This window comes from Oncorhynchus mykiss, chromosome 1 (assembly GCF_013265735.2).
Source record: "Oncorhynchus mykiss isolate Arlee chromosome 1, USDA_OmykA_1.1, whole genome shotgun sequence".
Lineage (NCBI taxonomy): Eukaryota > Metazoa > Chordata > Actinopteri > Salmoniformes > Salmonidae > Oncorhynchus > Oncorhynchus mykiss.
In genome coordinates, this window is record NC_048565.1 from 88,261,197 (window position 1) to 88,279,556 (window position 18,360).

At 43.0% G+C, this 18,360-nt stretch overlaps 1 protein-coding gene across 2 annotated transcripts in view; it reads right to left on the bottom strand.

Moving 5' to 3' along the window:
* LOC118936686 (sprouty-related, EVH1 domain-containing protein 2-like) overlaps nt 1-9,784 on the bottom strand; it is a 34,400-nt gene extending 24,616 nt beyond the window's left edge. The window contains exon 1 of one of the 2 annotated variants that reach the window (XM_036988175.1): nt 9,326-9,784. In XM_036988175.1, coding sequence (XP_036844070.1) covers nt 9,326-9,351 — 26 coding nt within the window. In that variant the 5' untranslated portion in view covers nt 9,352-9,784. The remainder of the gene's footprint in view (nt 1-9,325) is intronic. The other variant, XM_036988180.1, reaches the window with a different exon arrangement.
* Between the last annotated feature and the right edge of the window lie 8,576 nt (nt 9,785-18,360).

Genomic DNA, 18,360 nt, shown 5'->3' on the forward strand with positions numbered 1-18,360 from the left:
TGCAAGACATTTAGTAGATAAAACGATAAGCAGCATATTGTTCTTAAAATGTTTGCCGTGCTTTTCTCCTCTAACGAAACAACAGCTGAATCAAAGGGGGCGTGACACATTTCAAAAGTCTTCCGTGAAGGACTCGGGTAGGATACACATGACTGTCCTCCATGAAAGGTGGCTATTGAGGACGGGAGGACTCTCTTCCGTTCGCCTACTAACTCAATTGACATCTCCTCCACCACTCGGCCACTTATCGGTTTCCGGGTCACGGAGGAGCGAGGACAAAGGGTGGAGGATGGACTTTTTCCCAAATGAGAAAAGGCCAGGGAGTCACCTTGGTAACGTCAGGTTCAGTCCGGAATAAGGTAACAGGGAAAAACGCTTTTTCCAAATGGGAATTTAGTGAGGGTTGTTGATGTCACACAGCTGACAGGGAAGGGCGGACATTGAATGACTGAAAGCTGGGGCTTATGGACATGGAGGTACTATGTCATAGAACGATCAGATAGAAATACATAATGTAGAACAAACATTCTGTGTCATATGGAATGGGATTATACAGAGCAGTTCTGTCCTGCTGGCTCAGACCAGAAGGGTTTTAGGGGGTTGGAAGCTTGGTTTGCTATTGACTGGGGATTCTCTTCCAGCTGTTGCACTTGTCTGACCACTCTTACATGTGTGTTTCCCGAGCACACACACACACACAGTCCAGTTATTACCTCTGTACAGGTGAAGAAAAACAGTGTCTGCCTGGACATGTGAGGGTTATCAATAACTACAGCTGACAGTTACTAGATGCAACTTTCCCTCGGGGGCCTGGAGTGTCAATAATCTCCAATGACCTCACCTCATCCAAGACCAATGGTAAATCGGACTCTCTCTCGTTCTCGCTCTCCCCATCTGGCTCTCTCTCTCTCTCTCTTTCTACGTCTGTCAGTCTCTTTCTGTGTGTGGTGGGTGGCAGGTAGGTCTAGTGGTTAGAGTGTTGGGCCAGTAACCGAGAGGTTATGGATAGAATCCCCGAGCTGACAAGGTAAAATTCTGTTGACCTGCCCCTGAGCAAGGCAGTTAACCCACTGTTCTCCGGACGCTGTGGATGTCGATTAAGGCAGACCCTGCACCTCTCTGATTCAGAGGGGTTGGGTTAAATGACTCCTTCACCTCTCTGATTCAGAGGGTTAAATGACTCCTTCACCTCTCTGATTCAGAGGGGTCGGGTTAAATGACTCCTTCACCTCTCTGATTCAGAGGGGTTGGGTTAAATGACTCCTTCACCTCTCTGATTCAGAGGGTTAAATGACTCCTTCACCTCTCTGATTCAGAGGGTTAAATGACTCCTTCACCTCTCTGATTCAGAGGGGTTGGGTTAAATGACTCCTGCACCTCTCTGATTCAGAGGGGTCGGGTTAAATGACTCCTTCACCTCTCTGATTCAGAGGGGTTGGGTTAAATGACTCCTTCACCTCTCTGATTCAGAGGGTTAAATGACTCCTTCACCTCTCTGATTCAGAGGGGTTGGGTTAAATGACTCCTTCACCTCTCTGATTCAGAGGGGTCGGGTTAAATGACTCCTTCACCTCTCTGATTCAGAGGGGTTGGGTTAAATGACTCCTTCACCTCTCTGATTCAGAGGGTTAAATGACTCCTTCACCTCTCTGATTCAGAGGGTTAAATGACTCCTTCACCTCTCTGATTCAGAGGGTTAAATGACTCCTTCACCTCTCTGATTCAGAGGGTTAAATGACTCCTTCACCTCTCTGATTCAGAGGGTTAAATGACTCCTTCACCTCTCTGATTCAGAGGGTTAAATGACTCCTTCACCTCTCTGATTCAGAGGGTTAAATGACTCCTTCACCTCTCTGATTCAGAGGGTTAAATGACCCCTTCACCTCTCTGATTCAGAGGGTTAAATGACTCCTTCACCACTCTGATTGAGGGTTAAATGACTCCTTCACCTCTCTGATTCAGAGGGTTAAATGACTCCTTCACCTCTCTGATTCAGAGGGTTAAATGACTCCTTCACCTCTCTGATTCAGAGGGTTAAATGACTCCTTCACCTCTCTGATTCAGAGGGTTAAATGACTCCTTCACCTCTCTGATTCAGAGGGTTAAATGACTCCTTCACCTCTCTGATTCAGAGGGTTAAATGACTCCTTCACCTCTCTGATTCAGAGGGTTAAATGACTCCTTCACCTCTCTGATTCAGAGGGGTTGGGTTAAATGACTCCTTCACCTCTCTGATTCAGAGGGTTAAATGACTCCTTCACCTCTCTGATTCAGAGGGTTAAATGACTCCTTCACCTCTCTGATTCAGAGGGTTAAATGCAGAAGACACATTTCAGTTGAAGGCATTCAGTTGTACAACTGACTAGGTATCCCCCTTTCTGTGTCTGTCTCTCTCACTCTGTCTGTCTTGCTCTTTCTGTGTCTGTCTTGCTCTTTCTGTGTCTGTCTTTCTCTTTCTGTGTCTGTCTTTCTCTTTCTGTGTCTGTCTTTCTCTTTCTGTGTCTGTCTCTCTTTCTGTGTCTGTCTTTCTCTTTCTGTGTCTGTCTTTCTCTTTCTGTGTCTGTCTTTCTCGCTCTTTCTGTGTCTTTCTCGCTCTTTCTGTGTCTGTCTCTCTCGCTCTTTGTGTCTTTCTGTCTGTCTTTCTCGCTCTTTCTGTGTCTGTCTCTCTCGCTCTTTGTGTCTTCATGTCTGTCTTTCTCGCTCTTTCTGTGTCTGTCTCTCTCGCTCTTTGTGTCTTCATGTCTGTCTTTCTCGCTCTTTCTGTGTCTGTCTCTCTCACTCTTTGTGTCTTTATGTCTGTCTTTCTCGCTCTTTCTGTGTCTGTCTCTCTCACTCTTTGTGTCTTTCTGTCTCACTCTTTCTGTCTGTCTTTCTCGCTCTTTCTGTGTCTGTCTCTCTCACTCTTTGTGTCTTTCTGTCTCACTCTTTCTGTCTGTCTTTCTCGCTCTTTCTGTGTCTGTCTCTCTCAGTCTTTGTGTCTGTCTCCCTTCCTCTATTATCCTCTGTTTCAGGAGCCAGTGTTTCCCCTAGATTATTTTCCAGGTGGTGTGCACAGGCCCCTACTCCTTGCTATGTTGTGTTTTCTGTTTTGTGTTGTCTCTAATGCTCTATGACATGTAGATATGTTGACTGGAGCTGAATGAGCTGAGAAAATAATAGACTTTTCCCCGAATGCTAGAAAGACACGCATAGAAACAGCATCAACTGTGTTGTGAGAGGCTTTCCCCTTTCTAATCATTCTGCTGTTATGAAGACATGGTCCAACTCATTCCTACACAGAGTGAGTGAGTGAGTGAGTGAGTGTGAGACAGTGAGTGAGTGAGTGTGTGACAGTGAGTGAGACAGTGAGTGAGTGAGTGAGTGAGTGAGTGAGTCAGTGAGTGAGTGGGTGAGTGAGTGAGTGAGTGAGAAAGTGAGTGAGTGAGTCAGTGAGACAGTGAGTGAGACAGTGAGTGAGTGAGTGAGTGAGTGACAGACAGTGACTGACTGAGTGAGTGAGTGAGTGAGTGACAGTGAGTAAGTGAGACAGTGAGTGAGTGACAGTGAGACTGACTGAGTGAGTGAGTGAGTGACAGTGAGTAAGTGAGACAGAGTGAGTGTGAGTGAGACAGTGAGTGAGTGACAGTGAGTGAGTGAGTGAGTGAGTGAGTGAGTGAGTGAGTGAGTGAGTGAGTGAGTGAGTGAGTGAGTGAGTGAGAAAGTGAGTGAGTGAGTCAGTGAGACAGTGAGTGAGTGAGACAGTGAGTGAGTGAGTGAGTGACGGACAGTGACTGACTGAGTGAGTGAGTGAGTGACAGTGAGTGAGTGACAGTGAGTAAGTGAGACAGTGAGTGAGTGAGACAGTGAGTGAGTGAGACAGTGACTGACTGACTGAGTGAGACTGAGTGAGTGAGTGAGTGACGGACAGTGACTGACTGACTGACTGACTGAGTGAGTGAGTGAGTGAGTGACAGACAGACAGACAGACAGACAGACAGTAACTGAGTGAGTGATACAGTGAGTGAGACAGTGAGTAAGTGAGTGAGTGATGGACAGTGACTGACTGAGTAAGAGAGTGAGTGAGTGAGTGAGTGAGTGACTGACTGACTGACTGAGTGAGTGAGTGACTGAGTGAGTGAGTGAGAAAGTGAGTGAGTGAGTCAGTGAGACAGTGAGTGAGTGAGACAGTGAGTGAGTGAGTGAGTGACGGACAGTGACTGACTGAGTGATTGAGTGAGTGACAGTGAGTGAGTGACAGTGAGTAAGTGAGTGAGTGAGACAGTGAGTGAGTGACTGAGTGAGACTGAGTGAGTGAGTGAGTGACGGACAGTGACTGACTGACTGACTGAGTGAGTGAGTGAGTGAGTGAGTGAGTGACAGACAGACAGACAGACAGACAGACAGACAGACAGTGACTGAGTGGGTGATACAGTGAGTGAGACAGTGAGTAAGTGAGTGAGTGATGGACAGTGACTGACTGAGTAAGAGAGTGAGTGAGTGAGTGACTGAGTGAGTGAGTGAGTGAGTGACAGTGAGACAGTGAGTGAGTGAGTGAGTGAATAAGTGAGACAGTGAGGTGAGTGACAATGAGTGAGTGACAGTGAGTGAGTGAGACAGTGAGTGAGTGAGACAGTGAGTGAGTGAGACAGTGACTGACTGACTGAGTGAGACTGAGTGACTGACTGAGTGACAGACAGACAGACAGACAGACAGTGACTGAGTGAGTGATACAGTGAGTGAGTGAGTGAGTGACAGACAGACAGACAGACAGACAGACAGACAGACAGACAGACAGACAGACAGACAGTGAGTTAGTGACCAAGTTTTTTTTTTGTGACTGAGTGAGTGTAGCAGTTGAATCAATGCGTGGTGGTCAGCTCTGGGTTACGTTGCAGAGCAGCGACCTTAGCTGAATGTCATTGGGCATCAGAGTCAAATACTGAAATACTGACAGTGCACATGTCAGTAACCTAGAGATCAATACATCTTCCACTAATGTCTCTGTCCTCTCTGTGTGAGTGTGTATGTGTGCCTCCATCCTCTCTGTGTGAGTGTGTATGTGCGTCTGTCCTCTCTGTGTGAGTGTATATGTGCGTCTGTCCTCTCTGTGTGAGTGTGTATGTGCGTCTTCGTCCTCTCTGTGTGAGTGTGTATGTGCGTCTATCCTCTCTGTGTGAGTGTGTATGTGCGCCTCCGTCCTCTCTGTGTGAGTGTGTATGTGTGCCTCCATTCTCTCTGTGTGAGTGTGTATGTGTGCCTCCATCCTCTCTGTGTGAGTGTGTATGTGTGCCTCCGTCCTATCTGTGTGAGTGTGTATGTGTGCCTCCGTCCTATCTGTGTGAGTGTGTATGTGTGTCTGTCCTCTCTGTGTGAGTGTGTTTGTGTGTATCTCTGTCCTCTCTGTGTGAGTGTGTATCTCTGTCCTCTCTGTGTGAGTGAGTGTGTATCTCTGTCCTCTCTGTGTGAGTGTGTATGTGTGTCCGTCCTCTCTGTGTGAGTGTGTATCTCTGTCCTCTCTGTATGAGTGTGTATGTGTGTCTATCCTCTCTGTGTGAGTGTGTATCTCTGTCCTCTCTGTATGAGTGTGTATGTGTGTCTGTCCTCTCTGTGTGAGTGTGTATGTGTGTCTGTCCTCTCTGTGTGAGTGTGTATCTCTGTCCTCTCTGTATGAGTGTGTATGTGTGTCTGTCCTCTCTGTGTGAGTGTGTATGTGTGTCTGTCCTCTCTGTGTGAGGGTGTGTCTGTCCTCTCTGTGTGAGTGTGTGTCTGTCCTCTCTGTGTGAGTGTGTATGTGTGTCTGTCCTCTCTGTGTGAGTGTGTGTCTGTCCTCTCTGTGTGAGTGTGTATGTGCGTCTCAGTCCTCTCTGTGTGAGTGTGTATGTGTGTCTGTCCTCTCTGTGTGAGTGTGTTTGTGTGTCAAAGAGAGAAAGTCAACAGAGAACTCATTTTATATTTGGATCCTTAATTTTGCAGACAATGAGTGCAGTTACAATAATGTGATTATTGTGTAAAGTCAGATGAATATAATAGTTTGATTAAAACGTTTACATGCTTTGCAAGAATAACGATTTCCCGTAATAATCCTGTTTACACGAACACATCTGAAATCAGGCTACCCGACGTCACTCTGATAAATGCAGAAAATTGCCAATCAAATCCAAGTTTATTTGTCACGTGCGCTGAATACAACAGGTGTAGTAGACCTTGCAGTGAAAAGCTTACTTACAGGCTCTAACCAATCGTGCAAAAAGGGTAGTATGTACATGTAGGTATGGTTAAAGTGACTATATGATGAACAGAGAGTAGCAGCAGCGTAAAAGAGGTGGGTGGCGGGACACAAGGCAGATAGCCCAGATAGAGCCCGGTTAGCCAATGTAAACGTTCTACCCTAGCGTCCATGTTCTTTTAGGGAAGCATATTTGATTCTGGGTTCTATAAGTTTGTGAAAACTACTTCTAAAGATCCACACATTGTAGTTTCTAACTCACTTCACTCGCGCTAAAGAGGAGTTCGCTCGGCTGGTGCTAGAACATGCGCAGATCATATGCGCAGATTAATGTGTTTACGTGTCCTAATCATTTGTCAAAGTGTTCAGAAAACGGGGTGTTTTAATCGCCGTATGCTTCAGTCGATTTTGACTTTAATTAAACCTATTAAGAGAAGCAGAGTAAGGTGTTTACATGACTATTGGATAATCTGCCTACTACCATAATCAGTTTAATATCGCGTTATAAGTGTGCCTGTAAACGTATTCAATGTGTCATTACGGATAAAAAATAAAGCCTTCAAATGTGTATTGAGTAGAATATCAAATATGTATTTTAATAAACAGCAGCTTTTGCCCTTACTAATCATTATATTTATATGCATTTAATCCGATTGCTGTAATAAAATCAGATAACTTTTTACAAACTGGGCATTTGGCCTGGCCTGCTGTGTGTAAGGACAACAGGTTTTTATTGTTTGGTTGCCGCACTAATGGCCCTCATGTCAAGGTAGCAAGGCCCCTGGCTGTAGCTATGCACGGTGAATGGGGCGCGCTGAAGGTTACAGTTTTTATGAATGGGCGAGCGTCACGCGACTGCCACGCAAACATCCCCTCCTGTGCCCTTCGCCCTTCCGACAGCTATCTATCAGGATCTGCATGACCGACATTCTTCAGAGCCTCTCTGCTTTCAAAGCAATAGGCCTACCTATGATTCAGCACGCACACGCAGCATTATAAAGGGGAATAGCCTATTGAATATCGACAAATAAAGGAGACTGTAAATTGATGCCATTAATAATAGGCTTGAATAAACCAAAATAGGTGTTGCCAACAAGAAAGATCTTGCCTACAAATACAAATTACAAGTAGGCCAATGCATCAAACATGATAGTCTACTAGAAATCTAATCGAACTGCATCACAGTGGTTCTCCCAGTGTGTGTGTGTGTGTTTTATAAGGAACTCAGAACTTCATCTTTACTCTTGATGCTGTAAAAGCAGAATGCACGAGGTGAAACTAGTTTTCCTCTTGTCATTGCAGACCTTAGAGACATTTTGCTAGGCCTTTTAGCCCAAATATCACATGAATACACAGACTTGCCAAAATGTTGTTTTAAAACGTCTAAATGTTCTATACAAAAAAAATCTAATCAATACAACTCATGCCAAAAATGTGTAGAATTGCGGGAAAAGCTTGACCTGCACAATTCTCTCTCCACCAACAAGAAGGGTGTGAACCGTTTGTATCATAAATGTACCCCAATGCTGTAAGGGGAGACTGAGTGAAACCGTTTGGGAATCCCTGGCCTAAACAACATTAAAACGACCCAAAGACAAAACTCAGAAAGCTATACATGCCAAGACTATTGACGAGCCTCTGTTTACATTTCAAATGCTTTCGATTTGAGCACGATAAAGGAAGGCACGGCACAATGATTCAGACTTTATGAATAGCCTGGGGTTAGAACAGGCTACGAAGAAACTGGAATAACGATCCAACGTTACAATAATGACACGCAATAACGTCCCGCAATTCTACAGAACATAGATTTTAAACATCTAAACATATATTTTAAAAAACGGGTTGATGTTGTCAGGTAAACTTTGCAAGACAAGCCCTGTCGTCCTCGATTGGTGTTTTTATGAATGAAACGTGCTCCCGGGAAGACTTCTTCCCCTAGTCACAGTTTGAAGCAAACATACTTTCAAACGATGACCTAAACACAAATAAGCAAACGAATAGCTACAAAGAGATAACAGACGACAGTCTCTGTTCCATCAGTCGATAGATTGTAACTTGTTTCAAACTTGGTTACATTTTTAAAAGGCCCTACCGCTGCTAATCGCTTCACAACATGTTTCCGATCCACCCACGCTGCAACCCCCACCCCCTTTAACGCTTATGTAAATGAGAGCGATTGTGAAAAGAGATGGTGGATGGGGCATATCGGATATCTCATATCCTCCTTCCGAAAAGAGTTCCCCCAGCCACAGCTTGAACAAACAAACACAGAACGATGGCCTAAACGAATGTTGCATAGGCTACGAGACAATAGCAACCGCAAAGTAACGAGAAGCGACAGGCTCAGTTCCCATCCGTCGACAGAATAACTTTTACAACGCTAGTTTCGAACTTGGTTACATTTTAAAAAGCCCTACTGCTGATTTCTTTACAGCATGTTTCCGATCCACCCACGCTGCAACCACCACCACACCTTCCCCCTCCGCAAGACAGAATCAGTAGACTAGAACAAGGCGGGGGCCCTAAAACCCCCCCAGTCCTCTTCTGCTTTCACTGTCAATATATTATAGCCTAATCCCCCATGCCACAGACCATTTTCAAACTTTGTAAAAATATTTTTTTTTTTTAAAAGACTGAAACTAAAACAGATCCACAAGACATTCGTTTCCAAAAAAAAAGTAACTTAGTTGAGCATTTCTCAAAGGGAAATATATATATTGGAGTCGATATTTACTAGTCTAGGATGTGCGGTTCCAATTTGACAATCGCTCCATCTGTTGCAAGCTGTCTGGCCAGCCAGGTTAACGTTAGTAGAACGCAAGTTCTTACTAGTCCGGGTCCAAAATCTGTGCCATGTGATATTATGGGCATATTTTCTACTAGCCCGGTCTAAAAAAGTTACCTACTTGCCTCCGGCTATCTTAATTTTGAACCGTTTTTTGAAACACTCAACATGTTAAACTCTGCCCGATAATCATAGCTTAGTCCAGACATACTGTGTCATATAGCCAGCCGTGTTATTGTCTTCTTGTTTGATTTGCTTTCAACGCTTTGCGATCCTTTCTGCCAAATGAAAAGCGCTAATGAAGTTTAATACATTGTTATTATAATACTTACTCGCTTGGGTGTGTTTCTTCTATCATTTTCTCGTTTCACCTGAAATGATATCCCAATGCGGGTGCATGCTTTTTGCTCGTCATTTTTTTCAACACCTATCCTCAGTCCTTTCCCTTCTATTCCGCGTAGAAGCCTATCTCTCCGCTGCCTTTGTGTGAATACACAGCGCTCTTTGCTTCAGTCTGAGACTACAGTAGGTCTCTCTCTCTCTCTGCTGTCATTTTCTTGTCATGCCAACCAGTTGCTTAGGTAAAATAAAGACTCTCCGAAAGTTTATAATCCTCAGGGTAATACGGTGAAGTAAAACATGTGCCTCCTAAATTCTGGGGGCCCGTTTTTCGACGGCCCGTTCAGCGTTGCTGAATGGGCACTGGCGTTGCCGAGGGGTGGCCCCGCTAGAGCCCCATCGCTCGCTACTCCATGTTGGATTGTGCAGGCACCCCTACGTCACGGCGAAGGGAGATAGGAGATGCCGCGTTCAAAACAACTGGGAACTGGGAACTCGGAAATCTCCGACTTCCGACCTTAGTACGTGCAAGACTTCTGGAATTCCAAGTCGGGCCTCTTTCTAGAGCTCCGACTTTCCGACCTGAAAATCACTGAGGTCATGATCTGACCTCATATTTTCCAAGTCACAGTTGTCTTGAAAGCGCCAGAGCAGTGTCCTCACTGGTTACCGCAAACAAAACGTTATAAACCCCGCCTATTTCTACAATTTATCTTCTTAAAATGTCATTTTAAACCTAACCTTAACCCTAACCTTAACACACTGCTAAACTCATGACTAAACCTAACCTTAAATTGATACTACCAAGCAAATGTTAGTTTTCATTACTTATTATGGTATAGCCACATTTGTATGATATTTGACTTTGTGGCTGTGATAACCAGTGGAAACCCAGAGAGTGACGCCACGTTCAAAATGACTGGGAACTCGGGAAATTCTCCAACTTCCGACTTCAGTGCGTTGAAAACAACTGGGAACTCAGAAAAAAACGAGCTCCGACTGGGGAAAAAATAGTTTTGAACGGTCATCCATCCAACTCTTAATTGTAAGTCTGTGTGCGTCATTTCAGACAAACAGCGAAGGAAAGAGAATGTTCGGCGTTGCGTCTCGTGGGTAACGACAGAAGAGAAGCATGGAGAGGCCAGAGAGGGCCAGTAAATTGGGCTAAGGAGCAGAAGGTCGTCACCAGGTGACTGACTACCTCATGAAGCTGGTTGAGAGAATGCCATGAGTGTGCAAAGCTGTCATCAAGGCAAAGGGTGGCTACTTTGAAGAATCTCAAATATAAAATTAATTTTGATTTGTTTAACACTTTTATTGGTTTTATTGGTTCTGTTATAATCTCCACCCGGCACAGCCAGAAGAGGACTGGCCACCCCACATAGCCTGGTTCCTCTCTAGGTTTATAATCTCCACCCGGCACACCCAGAAGAAGACTGGCCACCCCACATAGCCTGGTTCCTCTCTAGGTTTATAATCTCCACCCGGCACAGCCAGAAGAGGACTGGCCACCCCACATAGCCTGGTTCCTCTCTAGGTTTATAATCTCCACCCGGCACAGCCAGAAGAGGACTGGCCACCCCACATAGCCTGGTTCCTCTCTAGGTTTCTTCCTAGGTTTTGGCCTTTCTAGGGAGTTTTTCCTAGCCACCATGCTTCTACACCTGCATTGCTTGCTGTTTGGGGTTTTAGGCTGGGTTTCTGTACAGCACTTTGAGATGTCAGCTGATGTACGAAGGGCTATATAAATACATTTGATTTGATTTGATTTACTACATGATTCTATATGTGTTATTTCATAGTGTTGATGTCTTTACTATTATTCTACAATGTAGAAAATAGTAAAAAATAAAGAACAACCCTTGAATGAGTAGGTGTTCTAAAACTCTTGACCTGTAGTGTATAGATATTTGATGAAACATTGACTTTTGCCTTCACTGTCACACCCTGACCTGAGTATTCTTGGTTTTCTTTATATATTTTGGTTAGGTCAGGGTGTGACATGGGTGATGTATGTGTTTTTGTCCTGTCTAGGGGTTTTTGTAGGTTTATGGGGTTGTTTATCATCTAGGTGTTTATGTATGTCTATGGTTGCCTAGATTGGTTTTCAATTAGAGGCAGGTGTTTATCGTTGTCTCTAGTTGGGAACCATATTTAGGCAGCCATCTTTTTGGGGTATTTTGTGGGTTATTGTCTATGTCTAGTTGCCTGTGAATGCACATTTATAGTATAGCTTCACGGTCGTTTGGTTATTTTGTATAGTTTGTTTAAGTGTTCTTCGTCTTATTAAAGAATATGTATTCTTATTAAAGTCTTATTAAATAATATGTATTCTTATTAAAGTCTTATTAAATAATATGTATTCTTATTAAAGTCTTATTAAATAATATGTATTCTTATTAAAGTCTTATTAAATAATATGTATTCTTATTAAAGTCTTATTAAATAATATGTATTCTTATTAAAGTCTTATTAAATAATATGTATTCTTATTAAAGTCTTATTAAATAATATGTATTCTTATTAAAGTCTTATTAAAGAATATGTATTCATATCACGTTGCTCCTTGGTCTCCTCCCATACGACGAACGTGACATTCACTGCTATAGCCCACAGAAACACGTTGAATAACACATTCATAAACAGCTAAAAAAGTGTCTGTCTTGTATCTGAGAGAGATAACAAAACTTAGGGGATAAAAATATGTGTGGCGCATTTGTCCCAGATTTGACACCCTCACACATTTTTACAGATGCACCATTGAGAGTGTAACAGTATAACGTTAGACCGTCCCCTCGCCCATACCCGGGCACAAACCAGGGACCCTCTGCACACATCAACAACAGTCACCCACGAAGCATCGTTACCCATCGCTCCACAAAAGCCGCGGCCCTTGCAGAGCAAGGGGAACTACTACTTCAAGGTCTCAGAGCAAGTGACGTCACCGATTGAAATGCTATTTAGCGCTGCACCACCGCTAACTAAGCTAGCCGTTTCACATCCGTTACAAGAGCATCCTGTCAGGCTGTATCACCGCCTGGTACACAGCCGCAGGGCTCTCCAGAGGGTGGTGCGGTTAGCCCAACACATCACCGGGAGCACACTGGACACTGGCACACAGGACATCTTCAACAGTGTCACAGGAAGGCTAAGTAGATCATCAAGGACCTCAGCCAACCGTGCCACGCCCTGTTCACCCCACTATCACCCAGAAAGGGAGGTCAGTACAGGCTCTGTTCAACCCCACTATCACCCAGAAAGCGAGGTCAGTACAGGCTCTGTTCAACCCCACTATCACCCAGAAGGCGAGGTCAGTACAGTTGCATCAAAGCTTGGACCGAGAGACTGAAAAACAGCTTCTATCTCAAGGCCATCAGACTGTTAAATAGCCATCACTAGCTGGCCTCCACCCAGTACCTTGCCCTGAACTTAGTCACTGTCACTAGCCGGGTACCACCCCGTTACTCATCCCTGCACCTTAGAGGCTGCTGCCCTTTGTACATAGACATGGAACACTGGTCACTTTAATAATGTTTACACACTGTTTTACCCACTTCATATGTATATGCTGTATTCTAGTCAAGGTTCATCCCATTCAAGAGGCCCACAATGGAAATAAGTCCCAGACTTTATTGTGTGTAATCCTCCATGATTTAACAATGGAAATAAGTCCCAGACTTTGTTGTGCGTAATCCTCCATGATTTAACAATGGAAATAAGTCCCAGACTGTATTGTGTGTTATCCTCCATGATTTAACAATGGAAATAAGACCCAGACTTTATTGTGTGTTATCCTCCATGATTTAACAAGAAATGTGTTGAGTGGTTGAAAAACAAGTTTTAATGACTCCAACCTAAGTGTATGTAAACTTCCGACTTCAACTGTATGTATATATATATATATATATATATAGGTAACCCAGTCAAGTGTTTTTTTGTTGCTTCAATAGAGTGACAAGGAACATGTAAGAAAAAAGCTAGGTTTGCATGGCCATCATATTTCATATTTCAGAGCGCTGTCTGCTGATAGAATGCCCATTCAAGAAATTTCATCCAAGCAGAGAAGTTCAACTGAAGCACAAAATTCGTCTGATGCCGAACCAGAGATGAACAATAAGAAGCATTTTACATCTGAGTACAAAACACAGCTAGATATTTCTTCTTATTTCTTATGAAGAACTATGTGTTAATGCGACACCATACGTCTGGACACCGCCCAACTCTATTCCATATTGGTAACATGTTTAAGTTTGTAGTTCACGTTTTACAGACCATTGTGACGATGTTCTTGTCTGGATCGTCTCGTGTAGATAAAGGCTGTTTTATTAACAAGCCCCATGTTATGGAATACCTTTACCAAGAGATTGGTACATATTGAAAGTCAATGGAAATAAGTGATTGGTACATATTGAAAGTCAATGGAAATAAGCGATTGGTACATATTGAAAGTCAATGGAAATACGTGATTGGTACATATTGAAAGTCAATGGAAATAAGCGATTGGTACATATTGAAAGTCAATGGAAATAAGAGATTGGAACATATTGAAAGTCAATGGAAATAAGCGATTGGTACATATTGAAAGTCAATGGAAATAAGTGATTGGTACATATTGAAAGTCAATGGAAATAAGCGATTGGTACATATTGAAAGTCAATGGAAATACGTGATTGGTACATATTGAAAGTCAATGGAAATAAGCGATTGGTACATATTGAAAGTCAATGGAAATAAGAGATTGGAACATATTGAAAGTCAATGGAAATAAGCGATTGGTACATATTGAAAGTCAATGGAAATAAGTGATTGGTACATATTGAAAGTCAATGGAAATAAGCGATTGGTAAAGGTAACTGGAATTGGACTTGTAATAACTGTCTGTGTTTCTTCGGTCCAGATGGAGCAGGCACTTGGCCTCACGCCACCAGGGACAAGACCTGTGGCTGTCTTTGTTCTCTGGAGCAGGGTGCCTTTGAATGGAGTGAATCCTGGGCTGTCTGTGTTTCTTCGGTCCAGAGGGAGCAGGCACTTGGCCTCACGCCACCAGGGACAAGACCTGTGGCTGTCTTTGTTCTCTGGAGCAGGGTGCCTTTGAATGGAGTGAATCCTGGGCTGTCTGTGTTTCTTCGGTCCAGAGGGAGCAGGCACTTGGCCTCACGCCACCAGGGACAAGACCTGGGGCTGTCTTTGTTCTCTGGAGCAGGGTGCCTTTGAATGGAGTGAATCCTGGGCTGTCTGTGACGGCTGGCGTTTGGTGAGAAGCAGACCCGGTGGCGAGCGGGGGGTGTAACTGAGAAGACTGTGTCTGTCCTTTTGAGTTTTGAAGGAGACTTTACTTGATGAAGTCATGTTAGGATATGTCAGTTGTCCAATGGGAGTGTTATGGTTCAGATGCCAAGCTTATGGTCATGTTGCAGCAGTGTGTCGGAGGGAGGTTCAGATGCCAAGCTTATGGTCATGTTGCAGCAGTGTGTCGGAGGGAGGTTCAGATGCCAAGCTTATGGTCATGTTGCAGCAATGTGTCGGAGGGAGGTTCAGATGCCAAGCTTATGGTCATGTTGCAGCAGTGTGTCGGAGGGAGGTTCAGATGCCAAGCTTATGGTCATGTTGCAGCAGTGTGTCGGAGGGAGGTTCCAGACATGTGAGAAGTGTGCCGGAGGACATGGGACAAAGGAATGTGTAGAATTGGTGTAAAAATGGTGTCAATTGTGCAGTGGTGTAAAGTACTTAAGTAGAAATACTTTAAAGTACTACTTAAGTAGTTTTTGAGGGTATCTGTACTTTACTTTATTATTTATATATATTTTTTACAACTTGGACTTTTACTTCACTACATTCCTAAAGAAAGTTATGTACTTTTTACTTCATACTTTTTCCCTGACACCCACAATTACTTGTTACATTTTTGAATGCTTAGCAGGACAGGAAAATGGTCCAATGCACGCACTTATCAAGAGAACATCCCTGGTCGTCCCTACTGCCTCTGATCTGGAGGACTCACTAAACAGAGAACATCCCTGGTCATCCCTACTGCCTCTGATCTGGAGGACTCACTAAACAGAGAACATCCCTGGTCATCCCTACTGCCTCTGATCTGGAGGACTCACTAAACAGAGAACATCCCTGGTCATCCCTACTGCCTCTGATCTGGAGGACTCACTAAACAGAGAACATCCCTGGTCATCCCTACTGCCTCTGATCTGGAGGATTCACTGAACAGAACATCCCTGGTCGTCCCTACAGCCTCTGATCTGGAGGACTCACTAAACAGAGAACATCCCTGGTCATCCCTACAGCCTCTGATCTGGAGGACTCACTAAACAGAGAACATCCCTGGTCATCCCTACTGCCTCTGATCTGGAGGATTCACTAAACAGAGAACATCCCTGGTCGTCCCTACTGCCTCTGATCTGGAGGATTCACTAAACAGAGAACATCCCTGGTCATCCCTACTGCCTCTGATCTGGCAGACTGACTAAACACACATCCTTTATTTCTAAATTATGTCTGAGTGTTGGAGTGTGCCCCTGGCTAGCCATAAATAAATAAATAAATAAAAACAAGAAAATCATGCTGTCTGGTTTGCTTAATATAAGGAATGTGTAAGGGTTGTCTTGGGTGGAAGAAGGAGAGGACCAAAGCGCAGCGTGGTTAGTGTTCATCTTATTTAATAAGAAACTGAACACTTCAAAAATACAAAACAAAGTGACAACCGAAACAGTTCTGTCTGGTGCAGACACACAACGACTGAAAATAACCACCCACGAAACACAATGGAAAACAGGCTACCTAAATATGGTTCTCAATCAGGGACAACGATTGACAGCTGCCTCTGATTGAGAACCATACCAGGCCAAACACAGAAATAGAAAATCATAGAAAAACTAACATAGACCACCCACCCAACTCACGCCCTGACCATACTAAAACAAAAGACAAAACAAAGGAACTAAGGTCAGAACGTGACAGAATGTGAAACAATTTATACTTTTACTTTTGATACTGAAGTATATTTAAAACCATATACTTCTAGACTTTTATTCAAGTAGTATTTTACTGGGTGACATTCACTTTTGCTTGAGTCATTTTCTATTAGGGTATCTTTACTTTTACTCAAGTATGAGAATTGTATACATTTTTCACTACTGCAATTGTGGGGGTGTGTGCATATTGCTGGGGATCAGAAGTGTCCGGTGTGAGAGAGACGATCCTCCTCCCTATCCCGGGGGGCAAAATGCATTTGCGTCCTCTACCCGTGAGGTTTTCAACTGTCTTTTGATTTTTTAAATAATTGCCCTGACAGTGCTCAGCGGTATATTCAATCGTTTGTGGATCTTCTTGTAGCCATTTCCAGATTTATGAAGGTCTACGACCATCTGTCCCCTTTTGAACAGCCAGTTCTGTTCGTTTCTTCACGGTGTTGGATGACAAAGGGATATTGCATGCGTGTTACCTCATTTTTATACCCTAGTGAAACAGGAAGTGATGTAATGGCTCAATGGTAATGTAATGGTTCCTTAACACTTAGATAAACTTAAATAAGTGGAACTAATTTTGGTAGATGTTATTTACAATAATATTTAAGGGTGCCATTAATTGTGAAACCTTGATTTGGAGGACATAGATTTTTGATTTTGTTGGGTTCCATTGAAACACTAATAAAGTTGTCACGTTCTGACCTTAGTCCCTTTTATTATGTCTTTGTGTTAGTTTGGTCAGGGCGTGAGTTGGGGTGGGTAGTCTATGTTCCTTTTTCTATGTTGTATTTCTGTGTTTGGCCTGGTATGGTTCTCAATCAGAGGCAGCTGTCGATCGTTGTCTCTGATTGAGATTCATACTTAGGCAGCCTGTTTTCCCCATGTTTGTTGTGGGTGATTATTTTCCCTGTCTGTGTTTGCTCCATACAGGACTGTGTCGGTTTCCATTTATTCTCTTATTCTTTTGTTTTCTGTGTTCAGTTATATTTCATTAAAATTATATTATGGACACTTACCACGCTGCTCATTGGTCCGATACTTCCTCCTCAGAAGAGAACAACGAAAACCGTTACAAAAGTATAGTATTTTCACACGTTGGTATTTTAAGTTTATCTCTATAATAATATTGTTTTACGTATTGTTTGTGCATTGTAAGTCAGAGGTGATAGTCATTTTGGAGCCCACTGTAGGTGTTAGTTGGTGGTATGTAATTGTGGTATATAGGTGTTAGTTGGTTGTACGTGATAGTGGTATATAGATGGTAGTGTGTAATAGTGGTATATAGTGGGTGGTATGTAATAGTGGGTGGTATGTAATAGTGGTATATAGATGGTAGTACGTAATAGTGGTATATAGATGGTGGTATGTAATAGTGGTATATAGTGGGTGGTATGTAATAGTGGGTGGTATGTAATAGTGGTATATAGATGGTAGTATGTAATAGTGGTATATAGATGGTGGTATGTAATAGTGGTATATAGATGGTGGTATGTAATAGTGGTATATAGTGGGTGGTATGTAATAGTGGTATATAGATGGTGGTATGTAATAGTGGTATATAGATGGTGGTATGTAATAGTGGTATATAGATGTTAATTGGTAGTGTGTAATAGTGGTATATAGATGGTGGTATATAGATAGATGGTGGTATGTAATAGTGGTATATAGATGGTGGTATGTAATAGTGGTATATAGATGGTGGTATATAGATGGTGGTATGTAATAGTGGTATATAGTTGGTGGTATATAGATGGTGGTGTGTAATAGTGGTATATAGATGGTGGTATGTAATAGTGGTATATAGATGGTGGTATGTAATAGTGGTATATAGATGGTGGTATGTAATAGTGGTATATAGATGGTTGTGTGTAATAGTGGTATATAGATGGTGGTATATAATAGTGGTATATAATAGTGGTATATAGATGGTGCTATATAGATGGCGGTATATAGATAGTGGTATATAGATAGTGGTATATAGATGGTGGTATATAATAGTGGTATATAGATGGTGGTATATAGATGGCGGTATATAGATGGTGGTATGTAAT